At 59.8% G+C, this 16170-nt stretch overlaps 1 protein-coding gene across 11 annotated transcripts in view; it reads right to left on the bottom strand.

Annotated features, from left to right (window-relative positions):
* ADGRB2 (adhesion G protein-coupled receptor B2) overlaps nt 1–16170 on the bottom strand; it is a 36677-nt gene that overhangs the window by 7945 nt on the left and 12562 nt on the right. For 5 of the 11 annotated variants that reach the window (XM_025278539.3, XM_025278540.3, XM_006054602.4 and 2 more), the window contains exons 3-23: nt 9541–9624; nt 9121–9285; nt 7767–7931; nt 7004–7168; nt 6754–6921; nt 6578–6679; nt 6296–6402; nt 5332–5526; nt 5085–5153; nt 4899–5007; nt 4244–4574; nt 3758–3863; nt 3526–3569; nt 3132–3258; nt 2585–2688; nt 2366–2468; nt 1510–1660; nt 1230–1299; nt 793–859; nt 574–659; nt 171–269 (exon numbers count right to left, since the gene is read on the bottom strand). In XM_025278539.3, the coding sequence (XP_025134324.2) occupies nt 171–269; nt 574–659; nt 793–859; nt 1230–1299; nt 1510–1660; nt 2366–2468; nt 2585–2688; nt 3132–3258; nt 3526–3569; nt 3758–3863; nt 4244–4574; nt 4899–5007; nt 5085–5153; nt 5332–5526; nt 6296–6402; nt 6578–6679; nt 6754–6921; nt 7004–7168; nt 7767–7931; nt 9121–9285; nt 9541–9624 (2617 nt within the window). The remainder of the gene's footprint in view (nt 1–170; nt 270–573; nt 660–792; nt 860–1229; nt 1300–1509; nt 1661–2365; nt 2469–2584; nt 2689–3131; nt 3259–3525; nt 3570–3757; nt 3864–4243; nt 4575–4898; nt 5008–5084; nt 5154–5331; nt 5527–6295; nt 6403–6577; nt 6680–6753; nt 6922–7003; nt 7169–7766; nt 7932–9120; nt 9286–9540; nt 9625–16170) is intronic. The other 6 variants (XM_025278534.3, XM_025278541.3, XM_025278536.3 and 3 more) reach the window with 5 other exon arrangements.

Here is a 16170-nt window from a genome sequence, read left to right as displayed (position 1 = left end):
TTCTGGAAGGCACAGACATTCATTCCCTGTGCCCCCTTTGCTATCACCCTTGAGAGTGGGAGGAGTTGGCATGGGTGCTGGGCTGAATCCCTCCTCCCCCCCCACCACGAGCACTGCCCCCCATTCTTTTGCCCCCGCCCACCCCCCTTTCCCACGGGGGCACAACTAACATGGCGTTCCTGGCCGAGGCTGAGCTGAGCAGGGGGCTGGGGACCGCTCCACACGCTGAGCAGGGGAGGAGCAGGCTGGCCCAGGGGCACCGCTCCGACCTCGGGGGCGGCACAGACATGGGAGAAGGGGGGAGACACACAGGAAATGGGAGGAGATGGGGCGGTGTGAGCCCCGAGTCGGGTGGGAGGGGGAGGGCAGATGAGAGAGAGAGAGGTGGGTTAGGGTGGGCGAGGGGCTGCAGCTGAGCACACGGGGTGCCCACCTTGCCTGCACCCTTGATGCCCCAAGGCCAGGGAGCCCCAGTCGCATCATCAAGCCCTGAGTCTCCAAGGGTGGCTGCGGCCCACCCTGCCTACAGCACTGCCCACGAGGCCACGGCACAGAGAACCCCCCTCCCCTTACCCGGCCCTCTGCTTCTTGGACTTGTCTGAGATGCCATCGCGAGCCATGAGCTTGTTGAAGACGATGATTCCGATGAGCATATTCACCTGGGGGCCCGGTGGAGTGGGAGTGGGGGAAGACAGGATCACCAGATGCCCTCCTGGAAGGGACACCCCCAGGTGGAGGAGGCAGACCCCCTGGGGCCACACGCCCGTCCCAAGACACTGCAGGGGCACATACCAGGACAATTACAGCTGCTGGGCCCACGAAGGCATAAAGCAGGCCACCCTCCAGAGAGAGCCAGCAGCTGGGGAAGGGGGAAACAGGGGGTATCAGATACCCAGGGAGGCTTGCCACCACCCTCAAACACCATCCCTCAGGACTCCCTGAGCTGCCAGGTCATATCACACATGGGGCCAGGACCCAGACGGGGTGAGAGTGGTCACCCCTCTAACAAAGGCTCTGGGGCTACCGCGGGGGTCAAACAAGGCTGATCCCTGAGTAAACGGTTCTGAGATCATCCAATCCCGGCCTTTTATAGTCAGGGAAACTGAGGCTCAGACATGGGACAACTGGCCCGAAGGCCCACAGCAGGCGTGGGCCAGGATCGCAGTCTAAGAAGTCGAACCCTATCAGGCCCACAGACCCCCACTGCCCACCCCGGGAGGCCCACGTACTAGCTGGATGTACCGTATCCTTTGGTGCGGGTAAAGCCGACGGACACAGCCACCACCAGGGCAGGCAGACCTGGGGGAGTGGGGGAGCCAGAGTGAGACGGCCGCCCATCCTCGGGGTCCTTCATCCTCCCAGACCCCCAGCCCAGCTGACCCCTGTGCCCAGATAGCAGGGCCGGGGCCACGTCTGGCACCAGAGAGCAGACCAGGGGCCAAAGCTGAAGCTCTCCAGCTGCCCTTGCCCCAAGGCCCAGGGACAGGGTCCAGCACGGGCCCTGCTCACCCCAGCCCAGGCAGAGGAAGCGCTTGCGGACGAGGCGGGTGCGCATCCGCCCGATGACAGCCAGGTAGGACTGCCAGGCCTCGGTGAGCACCCAGCAGAAGGACGATAGGAAGAAGAAGTGCAGGAAGGCAGCGGTCATGGTACACACACCCTGCGGGGAGACCAAAGGCAGGGAGCGGCCCTGAGCAGCCGCCAGGGTGGGAGGCGCTGGGCTTCCCACGCCCGCTGCTGCTGGGCGCTGCCACGGCCGCCCACCTGAGCTCCACCCCCCACAGAGCCCTGCCAGGCACCCCCGTCTTCCTGCACCCACACACAGCACGACACGGGCCCAGTGACACGCACACGGTGCTCGGCATCCGGGGGCGGGTGGGCGGGCAGGCAGGCGGGCTGCCCACGCACAGACGGGGCTGCCACAGAGGGGGACAAACAGAAGGGCCTGCGACGTCACGGCGGGACGGGCCACACGTCTGGCACCAGCAGGGCTGGCGGCAGGTAGAGAGGGTCGCGGGGGCACAAGGAGGACAGCCAGCACAGATCAGACGTGGGCAAGGGGTGCAAGAGGCTTCACTTGGGCTCCTTCATGCCCGCAGACACGCCCAACACACGTGCACACACTCACTCAGCTCACCTCCACGTTCACAGATGTACACAGACATCTCTCCCTGGAACACACACACCCCCCTCTCCAACGCCCGCATGGATGCTCACACACACCAGCTCCCACTCACACTCTCTCACAAACCCCGCTTGAGAGTCTACACACATCCAGCACTTCAGTTTCATACACACGCACATGTGTGCCGTCCCCCCCTTCACCCGCTCTCACACCCCGGCACCCCTGTGAGCCTGCACCTGCCTTGCTCAGCACCCGCGACTGGCCCACAAGGATCAGGATGTTGGATGCCAGGATGGACAGGCAGAAGTTCAGCAAGATGATGGAGCGTTCAGATTTTATGAACCTGGGGGTGGAGTCAGGGGGACACAGTGGGCACAGACAGAAAAGCTAGCTGCCCTGCCCAACCTGGGGTGGCCAGACACCTCCTTCCCCACCCCTACCCCCCACCATCCCACCTACCTCCAGAAGGCGGCGTAGATGGCAAGCAGGGTGAGCAGTGCCATGCAGGACACAGCACAGCCGATCACAAGGGGGACCGAGGGGGCGCCCGCCAGCTCCAGGGTCTGGGGAAGAGGGGCAGACAGTCCGATGGGTCACGGGGGTGGGGGGCAGCTGCAGGGGTGTCCTCGCCCTCCCCCACTTCCTGTCTAGGACAGACTGGCACCTCCATCTGTGTCACGCGTACACACAGAGGGGGCTCACTGCTGCCTTCACACGTGCATGGAGCAGACCCAGTCACATACGTAGACGCGTATTTATGCTGTCACCCACTCTTCTGCTCACACCCAGATGCACACGTGTGTGTACATGCAGGCAAATCACCCACTGCCATGTGTCATCGTTGTGGGCACCATCCCGGGGGCACAGACTTCCTTGTGCCCTCCCACAAATATACCTACACAGACGCCATGTAGGATCACCCAGGTCCCCCCCCGCCACCACCACAGATGGCCCCTGGCACCCAGGAACCTCTTCTGTCCAGCCCGGGCACTTCCCTCCCACTCACCAGGTCCTTGGGCGGCTGGGCCAGCACGGCGAAGGTGGACAGGCGCTGGCACTGGCAGCGGGTGTGGGCTGCCTGCGTCTCCAGCGTCTGGCAGCTCTCGGTATCCCAGTCCCCTGAGCTGGCATCTCTTGGGTCCAGGGAGAGGGGGAATGAGTCCCAGCCTGGCTCGGCAGTCCCACCCCCAGTGCCGGCCGCTGCCCAAGAAGAGGTGAGACCCAGGGCAAGGCCACGTCCAAGAGGCAGGCAGCCAGAGCCTCGGGGTCTGCCCTTGATCCCTTAGGCCAAGGATGGTGCCCAGGAACCCGCCCTCTGGCCTTCCAGGTGGGACACCCCCACCCGAGGGGGTAGTCCTGCGGCTGCAGCCTTCCCCGCACTGAGCCCTTGCCCAACTCACGCTCTGGAGTAGTCCCAGCTGGCACAATGGGGATCCGTGGTGCCCTGGGGAGCAGAGGAGCTGAGTCCAGGGCGGGGTGAGGTGCTCACCACCCCGACCACCACCCACCCTGCCATGGTAGGGTCCCACCGGTCAGAGGTTCAGCCCACGGTCAAGGGGACACCACCTCCCCATCAGACAGGCCTGCCCTTCCTGCATTACCCCAGGGTCCCCTGCCCAGGCCCCTACTCACATTGATGATATAGGAAAGCTCCACCGTGATGAGGGGCTCAGCTAGTGGCTGGGTGGGAGGCCTCACGGTCACTGTCATCACCCTGGATGTGACAGCCAGCGGGGGCCTGGGGGACAGATGCTGAGGTCAGCTCCTGCCAGCAGGTATCCACACCTAGCTGGGAACCTGGAAGGTGCTTTGGACCAAAGGCAGGAGGCTACCATGGGGCCAAGGCTAAAGGAAGGCCTAGGGTTCAGTGGGGCCTAGGACTTTGAGTGAGGTCTAGAACCCAGTCCAACACCCCCTGGACCCCTCTGCAGCCTCTGGGAGCTGCAATGGACATCTCTGAGAAGCACCTGTGTCCAGAGTCAGGCAAAAGGTCCAAGAGGCTGCAGGAGGCTCCGGACGGATCTCCCTGTGGCCAGCGCAGGCTCAGCCCTCCTTCCTTACCTGGGCCTGCCGGGATCTACAGCAGCCCCATCCACGTCCCTCCTCCCAGGGACTCACCTGGGCGGAGGCAGGATGAGGCCCAGGGTGCGGTAGAGCACAGCACCAATCACAAAGTAGGAGGAGGAATCCTCGGGGTCTGCCGGCAGGAGGCGCTGGTGGGAGTGGCCGGGGCCAGGGGGCACGGTTCCTGGGCCTCTCCCTCTGCCCAGGCTGCCCGCTGCCCCAGATGCGGCCGGCTTCCCTGGGGAGGAGAGGCTGAGCACCTCCTTGGGTAGGAAGAGGCGGTCCTCTGAGTACCGCACCCAGTCCTTCATGCCCCGGCGGCCCCGCATGGGGAACGTGATGTCGCTGGAAACAGCGGAGACAGGCTCTCGCTGAATGCTGATCACTGCCATGGACCGAGAGAGATAAGAGACAGAGAGAACCGCCATGGGGAAGAGACAGACGTGGGGAGACAGAGCAGGAAGGCGGACGGAGACATCAAGGTTGGTACAGACACAGAGGCGGGGCGGACACATAGAGAAACAACAAAGAAATGGGGGAATGGGAAGAAAACATGGAGAGACAAAAAATTAAGGAGTTAAATGAGGGAAGACAGGAACCGGAGAACAGGAGAGTAAAACAGGAAGAGCCCTCGGAAACCATCCCCTCCCCTACAGCATCCTGCGTTTGGCCCCGTCCAGCAGCCCCTCCCCAGCCTGCCTCTTTGTACCCAGGTTATCTGTGACAATCAGAGAGCTCTGGAAGGCCTTGAGAGCATCGCCCACCAGGTGAATGAAGTCTTCCACCACCCGGAGCAGGTGCACAGAGCCTGGGGACACCTGGGGACAGAAAGGGTGTAAGGGGCCGAGGTGGGAGTGAGCCACAGGGGAAAAAGCCTGGTAGCCCAGCCCCTCACCTGCTGAGCGTCATCCCACTTGTCCTTGTTCTCTGCATCTACCATGAAGCTCACCACCTGGAAGAAGCGCTGGGGAGACAGCAGTGGGTGTCAGGAGGTCACGACCCCAGGGACAGTAGCTTCCCCGCCACAGCCACACCTGCCACACCCCCTGCAGACTCAGCTATAGGGGCTTGGCCTCCCCGACTTCCAAAACAGGGCTTCTGAACCTTCAGCCCCCCTTCCTCTTGACAGAGCAGAGTGGTACCTGCACGTCATCAGCCGAGGGCACGTAGGTGGCTCTCTTGAAGGTGTCGGTGACGTTCCTCAGAATGTCCACGGAGAAAAGCAGGTCCCCGCTGTAGTAGGTGCGCCGGGCCAGGAGCTCCTGCAGGCTGCGCACCACCTGAGACATGCCCTCGCCCGCCAGCATGCGCTGCCCCTTGGCCAGGTGCTCCCGAAGCTGCAGGTGACAGGGGGACCACTGTAACAGAAGCGTCAAGAGCCGGGACCAGCCTCTGGCCCGTCCCGCTCCAGTTCAGCCACCATGCGCATCCAGAGGGAGAAGGTCAGATAGAGATGCTCAAAGGGACTGCGGGAAGAGAGAATCTAAGGAAGAGACATACAGAGAGAGAATCCCTAAAGACACTTAAAAAAAGACTGAAATAGAAGTAGCAAGAGAAGGAAGGAGCTCAGATACACATATAAAAGATGATAAACACAGTCCAGGGACCTCCCCAGTGGAAAGGAGTCCACCCATGCTGAAGTGCGCTGTGCTCTCTCCCTCTCAAACACAAGTTCCAAGCACAAACACAATACCAGTTCCAGTCAGACAAGTACACACAGGCCGGGTTCGCAAACACTGTTTTACCTCATGGGGAGCCCTGAGTTGGGCACTGGGGACATAAAAATAATTTCAACTTTGTTCCTGTCCTCAAGGAGCTCACGGACTCACAGGACACAGACACTGTGATGAGCATGCAACACCTAATGAGGGAGAAGCTCAAGGGGGCTGTAGGTGCAGAGATGTAGGCACTAGGGCTAAGGGAAGAGAGTCTGGCATTGAGGGATGAATAGGAGTTTGCCAGACAAGGAGAGGCAGAGCTGGGCAGAAGTGGACACACATCTATAGCCCAAGGCACATGGGCATGAGCAAGAATCAAGCTCCCTCCACCTCCCACCAGAGCCTGGGGCAGACCCTATGTGGCCCCAGCCCAGCAGGGTGCACTCACTGACAGATACAGGTAGCGGTACTCGTGGGAGATGCAGCGGGCAAAGCTGGGCAGCCCCCAGTAGGCCACACCCTGGGCACTGAGCAGACAGCGGCGGCTGGCAGACCCTGCAGGGGGACAGGACAGAGGGCTGGATGTGGGGGCTCAGCTCTCACCCACTTCACTCCACACCTCAGGAGGGAGGCTCAAAGAGGCCGGAGACTTGGAAGAGAACAGCAGGGATGGCGCGTGTTGGTGGAGGGGGGAGTGGGGGCCCTGCAGGGAGAGCCACCTGCCCCTGACCTGAGGCATTGGGGGGGCACTTGTTGTAGATGATCTCGCCAGCAGCCGCCTTCTTCCACGTCATCAGCATCACGTACTCGTCCCTGCACATCTCATGGAAGGCTGTGGGTACAGTGGCGGGGCTCAGCCAGGCCCAGGCACTTGCCCCCCAAGCCCCAGGGTCTGGTGGGCAATACCTGGACACCTCTTCTCACTGCAGGGCTTCACCTCCTCACCGGTGCCCTCACAGGGGTAGCCCTGAGCGCCCGTGGCCTGGCACATGCGGAAACGGCGCTGCCAGCCTGTGTCACATGTCTTGGAACACAGGCTCCACGCATTCCACGGCCCCCACTTGCCATCTGTGGCTGCAGAGACAGGGGACGTGAGTGGCCCCAGGTGCCCCCTGGTCCAGGGCTGCCACCTGCTGCCTCTGCACCACACACTCACCCGGGCACTCAAGGTTGCCGCACTCCCGGGTGTCAGTGAGGGCCCCGGCACATGTGGCCCAGGCTGGGCCTGCCACGCTGCACTTCCGGCTGCGCTGCTGGGTCCCGTTGGCACAAGACGTGGAACATGGGCCCCAAGGACCCCATTCTAGCCACTGGCCTTCCACTGCATGGGGAGACACAAGCAGGGGTGGCTGTTGAGCAAGGGGTGTGAGGATGGGTTGCGGCAAAGCCCTGCAGGGAGATGGCATTCAGATTTGAACGAGGCCAGACCTACTGGAGAGGGGTGGATGAAGGGGGGCTAGAGGGAGCTGGTGGTGCCTGGGCCTGGGCCTGCCTGCCACCAGCTCCAGGAACACAGGACCCTCTCCACTCGGCACTGAGGCACGCACACTCTCTTCTGGCTAGGGAAATGGGCCCTGGGCCACCTTCTGATCTTTGCCCACATATAAGCCCAGCTTTGGGTCCTCTCAGAGCCCAGCTGGCCATGAGCTCCAAACTGCTGTGAACAACAAGGCGTAGCTCAGGGGAAGGGGCATGGGCAAGCAGCCCCCTTGGATGAGGGTCTCTGGGTGCCAACTCCAAGTATGTGCTGGGCCAGGTCCCTTCCCACACTGGCAGGTAGACTTTGCCAGTCTCCCCATGCTTGGTCAAAGTTCCTGGGGTCCCCCAGGGGCAGGGTACTGGACCTGACTTCCTCCCCTTTCCCGACCCCCCACCCTGGCTGGGCAATGCCCGCCTGGAAGCCCACGGGTGCTACTGACCCGGGCAGGCGGCCATACTGCAGAGCTTAGTCTGCAGCTCGGGACCCTCGCAGGCCTTGCCGCCGTGCTGGGGGGGAACGCAGGTCCGCATCCGGCTCCGGGACCCCCGCCCGCAGCTGCGGGAGCACAGGCTCCAGGACCCCCACTCCTCCCACACGCCGTGCACTGCAAGGAAGCATGTGGCCGGTGGCTGGGCGGCACCTTGGCCCCGCCCACTGCCATCCGCCCACCAATCAGGAGCTCCGGCGGCTCTGCCCCGGCTCCTCATTGGCTCTGTCCTGGGCCCCAGGACACTGCCCTTTGAGGGTGATTGTAGAAGACACAGATTTCTAGTCCCAACTCACACAGGCCACACTGCCTGTGGACACCCGACCTGGGAGACTAGAATCAACCCAGGAGGGGAGCCAGGGGGCAAAGGAAAGCCCAGGAAAGGGCTCAAGATCTACCCCGCCTTACCCCATCCCTACCCCTCCCCACCCCAGACCCAGAGCGAGAATCCAACAAGGCTGGCAGGGGCAAGAGAATGCCCCTCCCGATCCCAAGCACGTGGACACACAAATAGACATGACCCTCTACATGGACACTGACACAAAGAGCTCACATCGGAACACAGCTTTGCCCCAGCCCTTTGCAAGCTCCTGCACACCCCCAGTTGCCAACACCCCCTTCCCCCGGGTAGCCCTACTCTAAGTTCCCAGCCAAGAGTCGGTCTGGCCTAGGCACCACTTCACTCCCTCAGGCACAAGGGGCAGGACCCGCTAAAGCCGCCAGGCCCCTCAGGCGCATGCGCATTCCCAACACCTCCATGCTGAACCAAGGAAGGCTTCAGGGTCTAGAGGGGACTCCCTGGGGAGTAGGACAGGCAGTCAGAGGAGGAAGGGGATGGTTAGAGAAAGTTTCTTTTTTTTATTATTTTTTTTTAAAGTGGCATTTCTCCCAGATCTTGAAGGACAGGCTGAATTTTAATAGCCCAGGGGGAGGTGGAGGGGATAGGACAAGAATAAGCCAGTGCAGGGAGGTGGGAAAAGTGCAAGAGGTGCCAGTGTGGCCAGAGCACAGGGAACAGGGAGGACAGTAAGGGTAACAAGACACGCCTTGATTACCAGGATGCAGGTATCAGGGGAGTGACGTGCCCAGAACCAAGCCCGCTACTGCAGGCCCTGGTCTGATTCATCTGTGTCCCCAATGCCCTGGGTGGGGGCTGGGCACGGATGGTGGTGGGCTGGTGGGGACAGACAGTCAACTTTGCTGAATGAAAGGAGGAGGCAAACAACCATCTTTGGAAGATGAACTTGCCCAAGTCCCAGGCAGGACCTGACCCTGCAGGCAGACCAGGCGGGGAGGATGGGCATACCTGGGCAGGTGGCTGAATTGTTGCAGGGCCGGGTCTCCCGCAGGGGCCCGCTGCACAGGGTCCCATAGGGGGAGGACACGCAGGAGCGGGTCCGCACCTGCAGGCCCTGCCCACACGTCAGGGAACACACGCTCCACGGGGACCACTCCTCCGCTGCCGGGTCGCCTACGAGAGAGGGACAGCGTCGGCGGCAGGGGGTATCTCCCAAGCACTGTCTCCTAGGAATCCTCTTACCCTGACCCCGGAGCGACAGGCTCTTCAAGAGGCGACCCCGCCCTGCCCCAACAGGCATCACATGGCAGACAGACACGACTTGAGCGCCAGGACACAGACACAGACGGGCACACACCAAGCAGACATGCCACCAGACGCCACACAGTCGGGCCCCCGCCACAGAGGAAGGAGGCGGGCCTGAGTTACCTGTCTGCGCCATGTACAGCCCAGGCTCATCTGCAGACCTTGGCCACTGGGTTTTCACCTTCGGTTCCTCTTCCGGCTCCTCACCTGGAACATGGAGGTGGTGGCAGGGGCTCAGCAGAGGCCAGCTCCGTCCTGCCAGAGTGGCACAGAGCGGGTCTGCTTGCCCTCAGCTGGAGGGTCTGGCACCAACTGCAGGCGACACTGAGAGAGCATCACGTCCTGCCCCCTGCCCCACCACCACCACCATTTTACAGATAAGGAAGCTGAGGCTCAGAAGGCCACACCAGGTTCACGCATAGCCTCACAACCATCTGCCTCTTGCCTCAGCCAGACTAGGGGAGACTGCAGGGGAGTGGCCACTCATATTAATGAGCTCTGGGAGGCTTCTCTGCCAAGTGCTGTCCTTACCTATCTGCTTAAACCCTCCTCGCCTGGGATGTAGGGACCATCGCCGCTGTTTAAAGATGAGAAAACTGAGGACCGGAGAGAAGGGAAGTACCTCATCCAAGATGACACAGCTCGGTAAGCTGGAAGTCCAGCCTCTTGCCCCTGACCCGAAGGGCTGACCCGAAGGCGGACAAACAGCCAAGGTGAGCAGCCATGACCACCCCCCAGTCCTGCCTGTGGGACATGATTCCTGCCAAGTCAGGGGCTGGGCCTGGGGCCCAAGCAGCGCTGGACTGTGACCTGGAGACACAGGTCAGAACGCTGCTCCTCCAAGACCTAAGGGCCTAGGGCAGGTGCCTCCATCCAGCAGACCCGACGCCCCACTGCTCTGTGGCCAGAGAGCAGTGGGCGCTCTGGGGTCTGTGGCTGGTCTCCGGCCCCGCCTCACTGGGCTCTGGGTTGCCCTGATTTACGTGTCTGGTCTAGGCCTGGGAAGCACCGCCAGCCCTGGAGGAGAGGCTGGGAGCTCCCTTTCTCCAAAGCCAGGCCCTCCTGCTCAGACATGAGCTCATCAGGCCCCCTCCCTCAGGCTGGGTAGCGGGCATGCGGCAGACATGAATACAGGGGAGAAAGACCCAGCCCGTGTAGAGGCTGCTGGGGCAGGTGGGACCCGAACAAAATTCTGGGACAGGGCTCAGCCCACCCAGTCCCCAAACTAGCAGGTACTCCTCTCCCCCACCCCCAGGCCCTCTCCTATTTCTGAACACCAGGTCAGCACAGCACAGGCACTCCATGTTAGAAGGAATTCACGAAGGTTGTATATTCTTCCTGCCCTCTGCCGCCAAGCCTAAGAGAAAGCTCTTCCTGAACAGGTATGAAAGTGGACACTCTGAGCAAACCTGCAGGTCCAAGGAGCCCTGAGCTGCCACTCAGCCCAGCCTCTGGTCTCATCCACTCCTGGACCCTTCCCTCCGATTCAGCCACCTGGCCTAGCAGCTGATCTTCCTCATCCTTCAAACTTCTCCACCATCTCAGAAACCTGTGGGCCCTCTGTCCCCAGGACAGCTTCAGAGTCAGGCAACTCTGGTCCTACCTGGGGTGTGGACACTGACCAGCTGTGTGACCCTGGGCAAGTGTCTTTGGCTCTCTGATCTTGTTTTCTGACTTCCGGAGAACAATACTCAGTATACTCCCTACCTCGAGGGCTGAATTGAGGACTTCCCAACCGGAGGCCATGAAGCCCTCAACAGTCTGCTTGGACGTGGAGAGTCCTCAGAAGGCACTACTATCTGGCTTATTTTCACCATCTCCCCTCACCAACCCCTCAGCCCCCTGGGCCTCCTCCCTTTGAACAGCATTTGTCATCCTTCCTGGCTTCGCTTTGGGCCCTGTCTCTGTCGAGGCCACCGGGAAGATGCTGGAGCCATGTCTGGCGAGTTCTTGAATCCCCTCATCCAGCCCTTCCACCACACCCACTCAGCCATTCCCGGCCCTGCAGCCTGTGACAAACCACCTTCTCCACGCCCACCCCCAGGCTGCTGAAGAAATCCACAGTTGTACCAACTGGCACCACGACAGATTCAGGGCCGCACATCCACTGGGCATGCGGGGCTCCCTGCCTCCCCCGTCCCCCACCTCGGCAGCTGTGTCAGACCTCGACCTCTCTCCTCAAGCCCACCTCCGCCTACTCCCTCTCTGCAACAAGCTGCTTTACTGAGAAACTGCAGAAACTTTGACACGGAAGCCCCCCGACCAACACACACACATCCTGACTTCTTACCATCTCCCCTCCAACTCCCAACTTTCCTGCAGTCCTTGTCCTCTCAGAGGCCAGCCCCCAAGCCCCATGCTGCCTCTCATTCCTCCCTCCTGCCTTCTCTCTCATCAGCGTCTCATCAGCATTCTCCTCGTGGCAGCCGGGGAGCAGATCTATGCCTCTTCCGTTCTGAGGGCAGCCCTCCTTTGACCCTCCAGCCTTCTCTGGCTACTGCCCTCGGCTTATCATCACCATCAGTGAGTGATCTGCAACTGGCACTCCAGTTTCTCACCTGCCACGTGCATCCTGCCTCAAATGTCACCTTAAATCTGCTGCAATCTGACTTCGGACCACATCCTTCTGCTGAAACTGTTCTTGACAGAGTCATCAGCGCCCTCCTTGTTGCTAAATCCTATGGACACTTTGCAGGCCTCATCTCACGTGACTCCTCAGCAACATTTGGCCTCGCAGACTCTCCAGCTGTGAAACACTCCCTCCCCGACTCATCCAGTTTTCTCCTTACCCTGCCCTGCCTCCTTGACCGGGTTGGTCTTCCTGCTGCTTCCCACATCAGGAGTCCATACTTTGTCCTGTTTCCCTGCTCCCCCAGGCTTCATTAACCCCCTCAAAATGGTTGCTCCCACATCACTGTCTCCCCGAAGACAGAGTGAAGCCTTCTGTGCTTCACTCCTGTATAGCTTCCTGCCTCCTGAACAGGTCCCCTGATGGGGGGGGGGGGGGGCCCAAACTCAATATGTCCAAAATAAGATCATCATCTCCTCTCAAACCTGTTTGTTTCCCACCTTCTTCAACTGGAAAACTCCTACTTGACCTTCAAAACCCAGCTCAAATGACCTCCTGTTTTTGAAGTCATATTCCTTGCTCCCCTAGCAGAGTTGGCTGCCCTGTCTTATACATGCGTTCTCATCACAGATGATTCCATCTGGTAACTGAATTTCCCCTGACCCATGAGCCCTTTGAAGGAAGGCTGGGTGAGCCATCTCCCTGACCACCAGTGAACATGAGCACAGAATCCAGCCCAGAGAAACAGCAGTAAACACCAATGGACACACTGCTCCTAGATCCTCCCACCCCATGAGGGTCATTGGAAATGGTCATTTGTAATCTTGAGTATCAGCTCTGCCCTGCAGCCCACCACCAAGACCACCCCCCAGCCTGACATCCATTTGTTAATAAATATTCTGGAAATGCCATTTGACCAGTTGTGAACCCAGCTGAGAGTCCTCTCATCCAGCTTATTTTTAGCACCTTGGCCATTACTGTTGCGCGTGGCACCCCTCCCATCCCTGACCTGGCATCCACTAAGCCCATCAAACGTAGTCACGTGCTAGACCAGCCTGCCTTACTTGTCAGGGGCTCACACTGCTTCCTGTGGCACCTGCATCCTCTACTAACAACTTACCGCCCATTTGCTGGCCAGCCTCACCATATAACCAGAGGTGGTGCCGGTGGTTCTAGAATCCACCCCATTTGAAAATCAGAACATGCCCCAGGTCCAGCTCTTGAGCCCCTCTTCTAGCCTCCTGGGTTGGGCCAGAGAGGGTAAGTGACAAGCCTAAGGCCACAGAGCGGGGCCTGCAATGACTGCCCTCCCCTCCCCATCCCTACCGCAGCCCCCTCCGAAGAAAGCCAGTTCTCCCTGCCAGGAAAGAAGGCAGCTAAGACCAGGGGTGTCAGCCACTGAAACACACATGTGTTGTACATATGCCACGTGCAGGTCCCAGCCGGCTCCGGGCCCAGGCCAGGGCAGGGTGTGAGAGGACCCGGGGCCAAGAGGACACAGAGCAGTCCAGGGAGGGGTGTGAGCACCCCCAAACTGTGAGTGCCATGAGCTGACTGGACCAGGGGCTAGGGTGCCTCGCCCTACAACTGATCAGCTTTCCCACCCGACTGCCACCTGGGACCCGCCTCCCAGCTCAATCCTGAACAATCTCTTCACTGTCCTGTTTGGTTTTGAATAACTCGAAGTAGGTAATTCACCACACTACTGGTATGTGCCAGTCACTGTGCTCCGCACCAGCTCATTTAATCCTCATTAAGGCGGGTTTGCCCATTTTACTAATGAGATACTAATGAGGCTCCAAGGTCTCATTCTGCAGAGGCCCGTGTGGGATTCGAACTCTGGCCCGCCTCATCCCACGGCCACGTTCCACTGAACTGTGCTGGCTCTGGCAAAATACAGCTCAACTCAGGCCTCCCCAGAGACACCTTTCCTAATCCCCGTGGGACCCCATTCACTCCCTCGCCCCACCACTGCCTCCGTTCTCTTTTTTTCTACACCTCTTCCTAATCATTCCTTTGCTCATCGACCCCTCCGTCCCCCAGGCGAGCCTGAGTCTCCTCCGTTCAGTTCAGTTCAGTCGCTCAGTCATGTTCGACTCTTTGCGACCCCATGGACTGCAGCACACCAGGCCTCCCTGTCCATCACCAACTCCCGGAGCTTGCTCAAACTCATGTCCATTGAGTCGGTGATGCCACCCAACCATCTCATCCTCTGTCATCCCTTTCTCCTTCTGCCTTCAATCTTTCCCAGCATCAGGGTCTTTTCCAATGAGTCAGTTCTTGGCATCAGGTGGCCGAAGTATTGGAGTTTCAGCTTCAGCATCAGTCTTTCCAATGAATATTCAGGACTGATCCCCTTTAGGATGGCCTGGTTGGATCTCCTCGCAGTCCAAGGGACTCTCAAGAGTCTTCTCCAACACCACAGTTCAAAAGCATAAATTCTGAGTCTCCTCTGTGGCCTCCAAAGCAGTCCTCTGGAAGCCCAGCCACACACTCCCCTGCTGAGGAAACTTCAGTGCCTCACACTGCTACAGCCACCACAAACCTCTGAGCCTGGCATGCTCTGCCCTGCTGACCTGTCAGGGCCTGCTTTCCCCTCCCTCCAGGCAGCCAAACTCACTTTGAGGCCAAGTGGGCCAGTGGGAAGGACACAGATTTGGGAGCCAGACAGATGCTGGTCTGATTCCCAAGCATGCCTAGTCTTGCTGTGTGCCCTTGGGCAAGTCGCCTCACCTCTCTGAATTTCCAGCTGAACATAGAGATGATACTTCCTAATTCATCGTGAGAATTAAATGATGAAAGATATGGGCCACCTGGAGCATAATAAGCTCTTAATGAAAAGGAGCTGCCACCCCCTTCTTGGTATCCCTTGAACATGCAAATGTGTTCCTCCCTCCACTCATCTGTTAATGGTGTTCCCACCTCTCGGAATGCCCTTCCTCTACCTCGATCTGTCGAAAGTTTCTAGATTCCAAATGTCACCTCCTTCAGGAAGCCTCCCTAGACTGACTACACAGAGGTTTGGGCGTGTAGGTACCTTCTCCCCAGCTGTAGCTGTGAGTATCCTGGGCTCCTCTCTCTCCTGGGCCCTAATGGAGGATCTCAATCTCCCTCAACCTTCGCGCACAAATAGCCCAGCTCTGAACTGCCAGACACCGGACAGGCATCCAGCAAGCACCAGATATTCCTGAGGGCTCCTCCACCCCAGCCACACAGGGCCAGTCTAGTCTCACCCCAAGTACTGGCAGGCGGGGTAAGCACAGGCGCTCTGCCATCTGAGAAGGACTACACACACCTGCTACTCCATGCTCCACAGACCCTGCCCCCCCAAACTACACAGTGCAGCCCCCTCAGCCTCCTTTGTCATGAACGTGTTAAAAATAACCACGATAATCATCTCTTCCACAGGGAGACAGCAGTGCAATCTACAAAGCAGTCCTCCCTTCCCAGGGCTCTCTACATCCTCCCTGAGACTGGCCTTAGAGCCCCAAGTAGGCACCAACTGACCCGCTGAAACACAGTTCTGTCATGCCCCTCCATGGCTCCCCATCTCAGCAGTGTATCAGGATCTGGGGTTGGGGGGTGTGGGGGAAAGGCCAGGTCAGAGGAAGATGGCTCTTATAAATTCCAGGCTTTACCTCTGCAGTACAATGCAACTGGGTACATACACCCCACCAGAATGCCAGTTCCCCCTCCAACGACTTCCTCCCCAGGCTGTTGGCCTATCTGCCCAGCCTCCCGACAGAGCTAGCTGGGTCTCTGCCACATCCCCCACGTGGCCAGGAGCTCCCCGAGAGCAGGGACTACGTCTGACTCATCCCTCTTCCCCCACGCTGCCTAACTTCTTGCTTCCTTAAGGCCCTGCACCAACAGGATGAAGTCCCAGCGTTTGGGGGCAGCAGTCAGAGCCTCGGCCCCCATCTCCCACCACTGGGGCTACCATCTAGTAAGGGCTGGTCTACTATAGCCCCCAGTCCCCTGTATGTTCACACACCATGCCCCAGCAAGGGCAGCTTCCTTTACCTTGAAAGCCCTTCCCCTTGCACGGGGCAATGACTTGGGGAGGTGCATAAACCTGCCACGAAATAACACTGGGCCCCTTTCCAGGCCTCCTTCCCACAGAGTGATGATTTGCCAATCTGCTGGGGAGAGTCCAGTTTGGGCCTGCCGCCCTGATGGAAGTG

Source organism: Bubalus bubalis, chromosome 2 (assembly GCF_019923935.1).
Source record: "Bubalus bubalis isolate 160015118507 breed Murrah chromosome 2, NDDB_SH_1, whole genome shotgun sequence".
Classification (NCBI taxonomy): Eukaryota; Metazoa; Chordata; class Mammalia; order Artiodactyla; family Bovidae; genus Bubalus; species Bubalus bubalis.
This window is presented reverse-complemented; position numbering and strand designations above follow the sequence as displayed.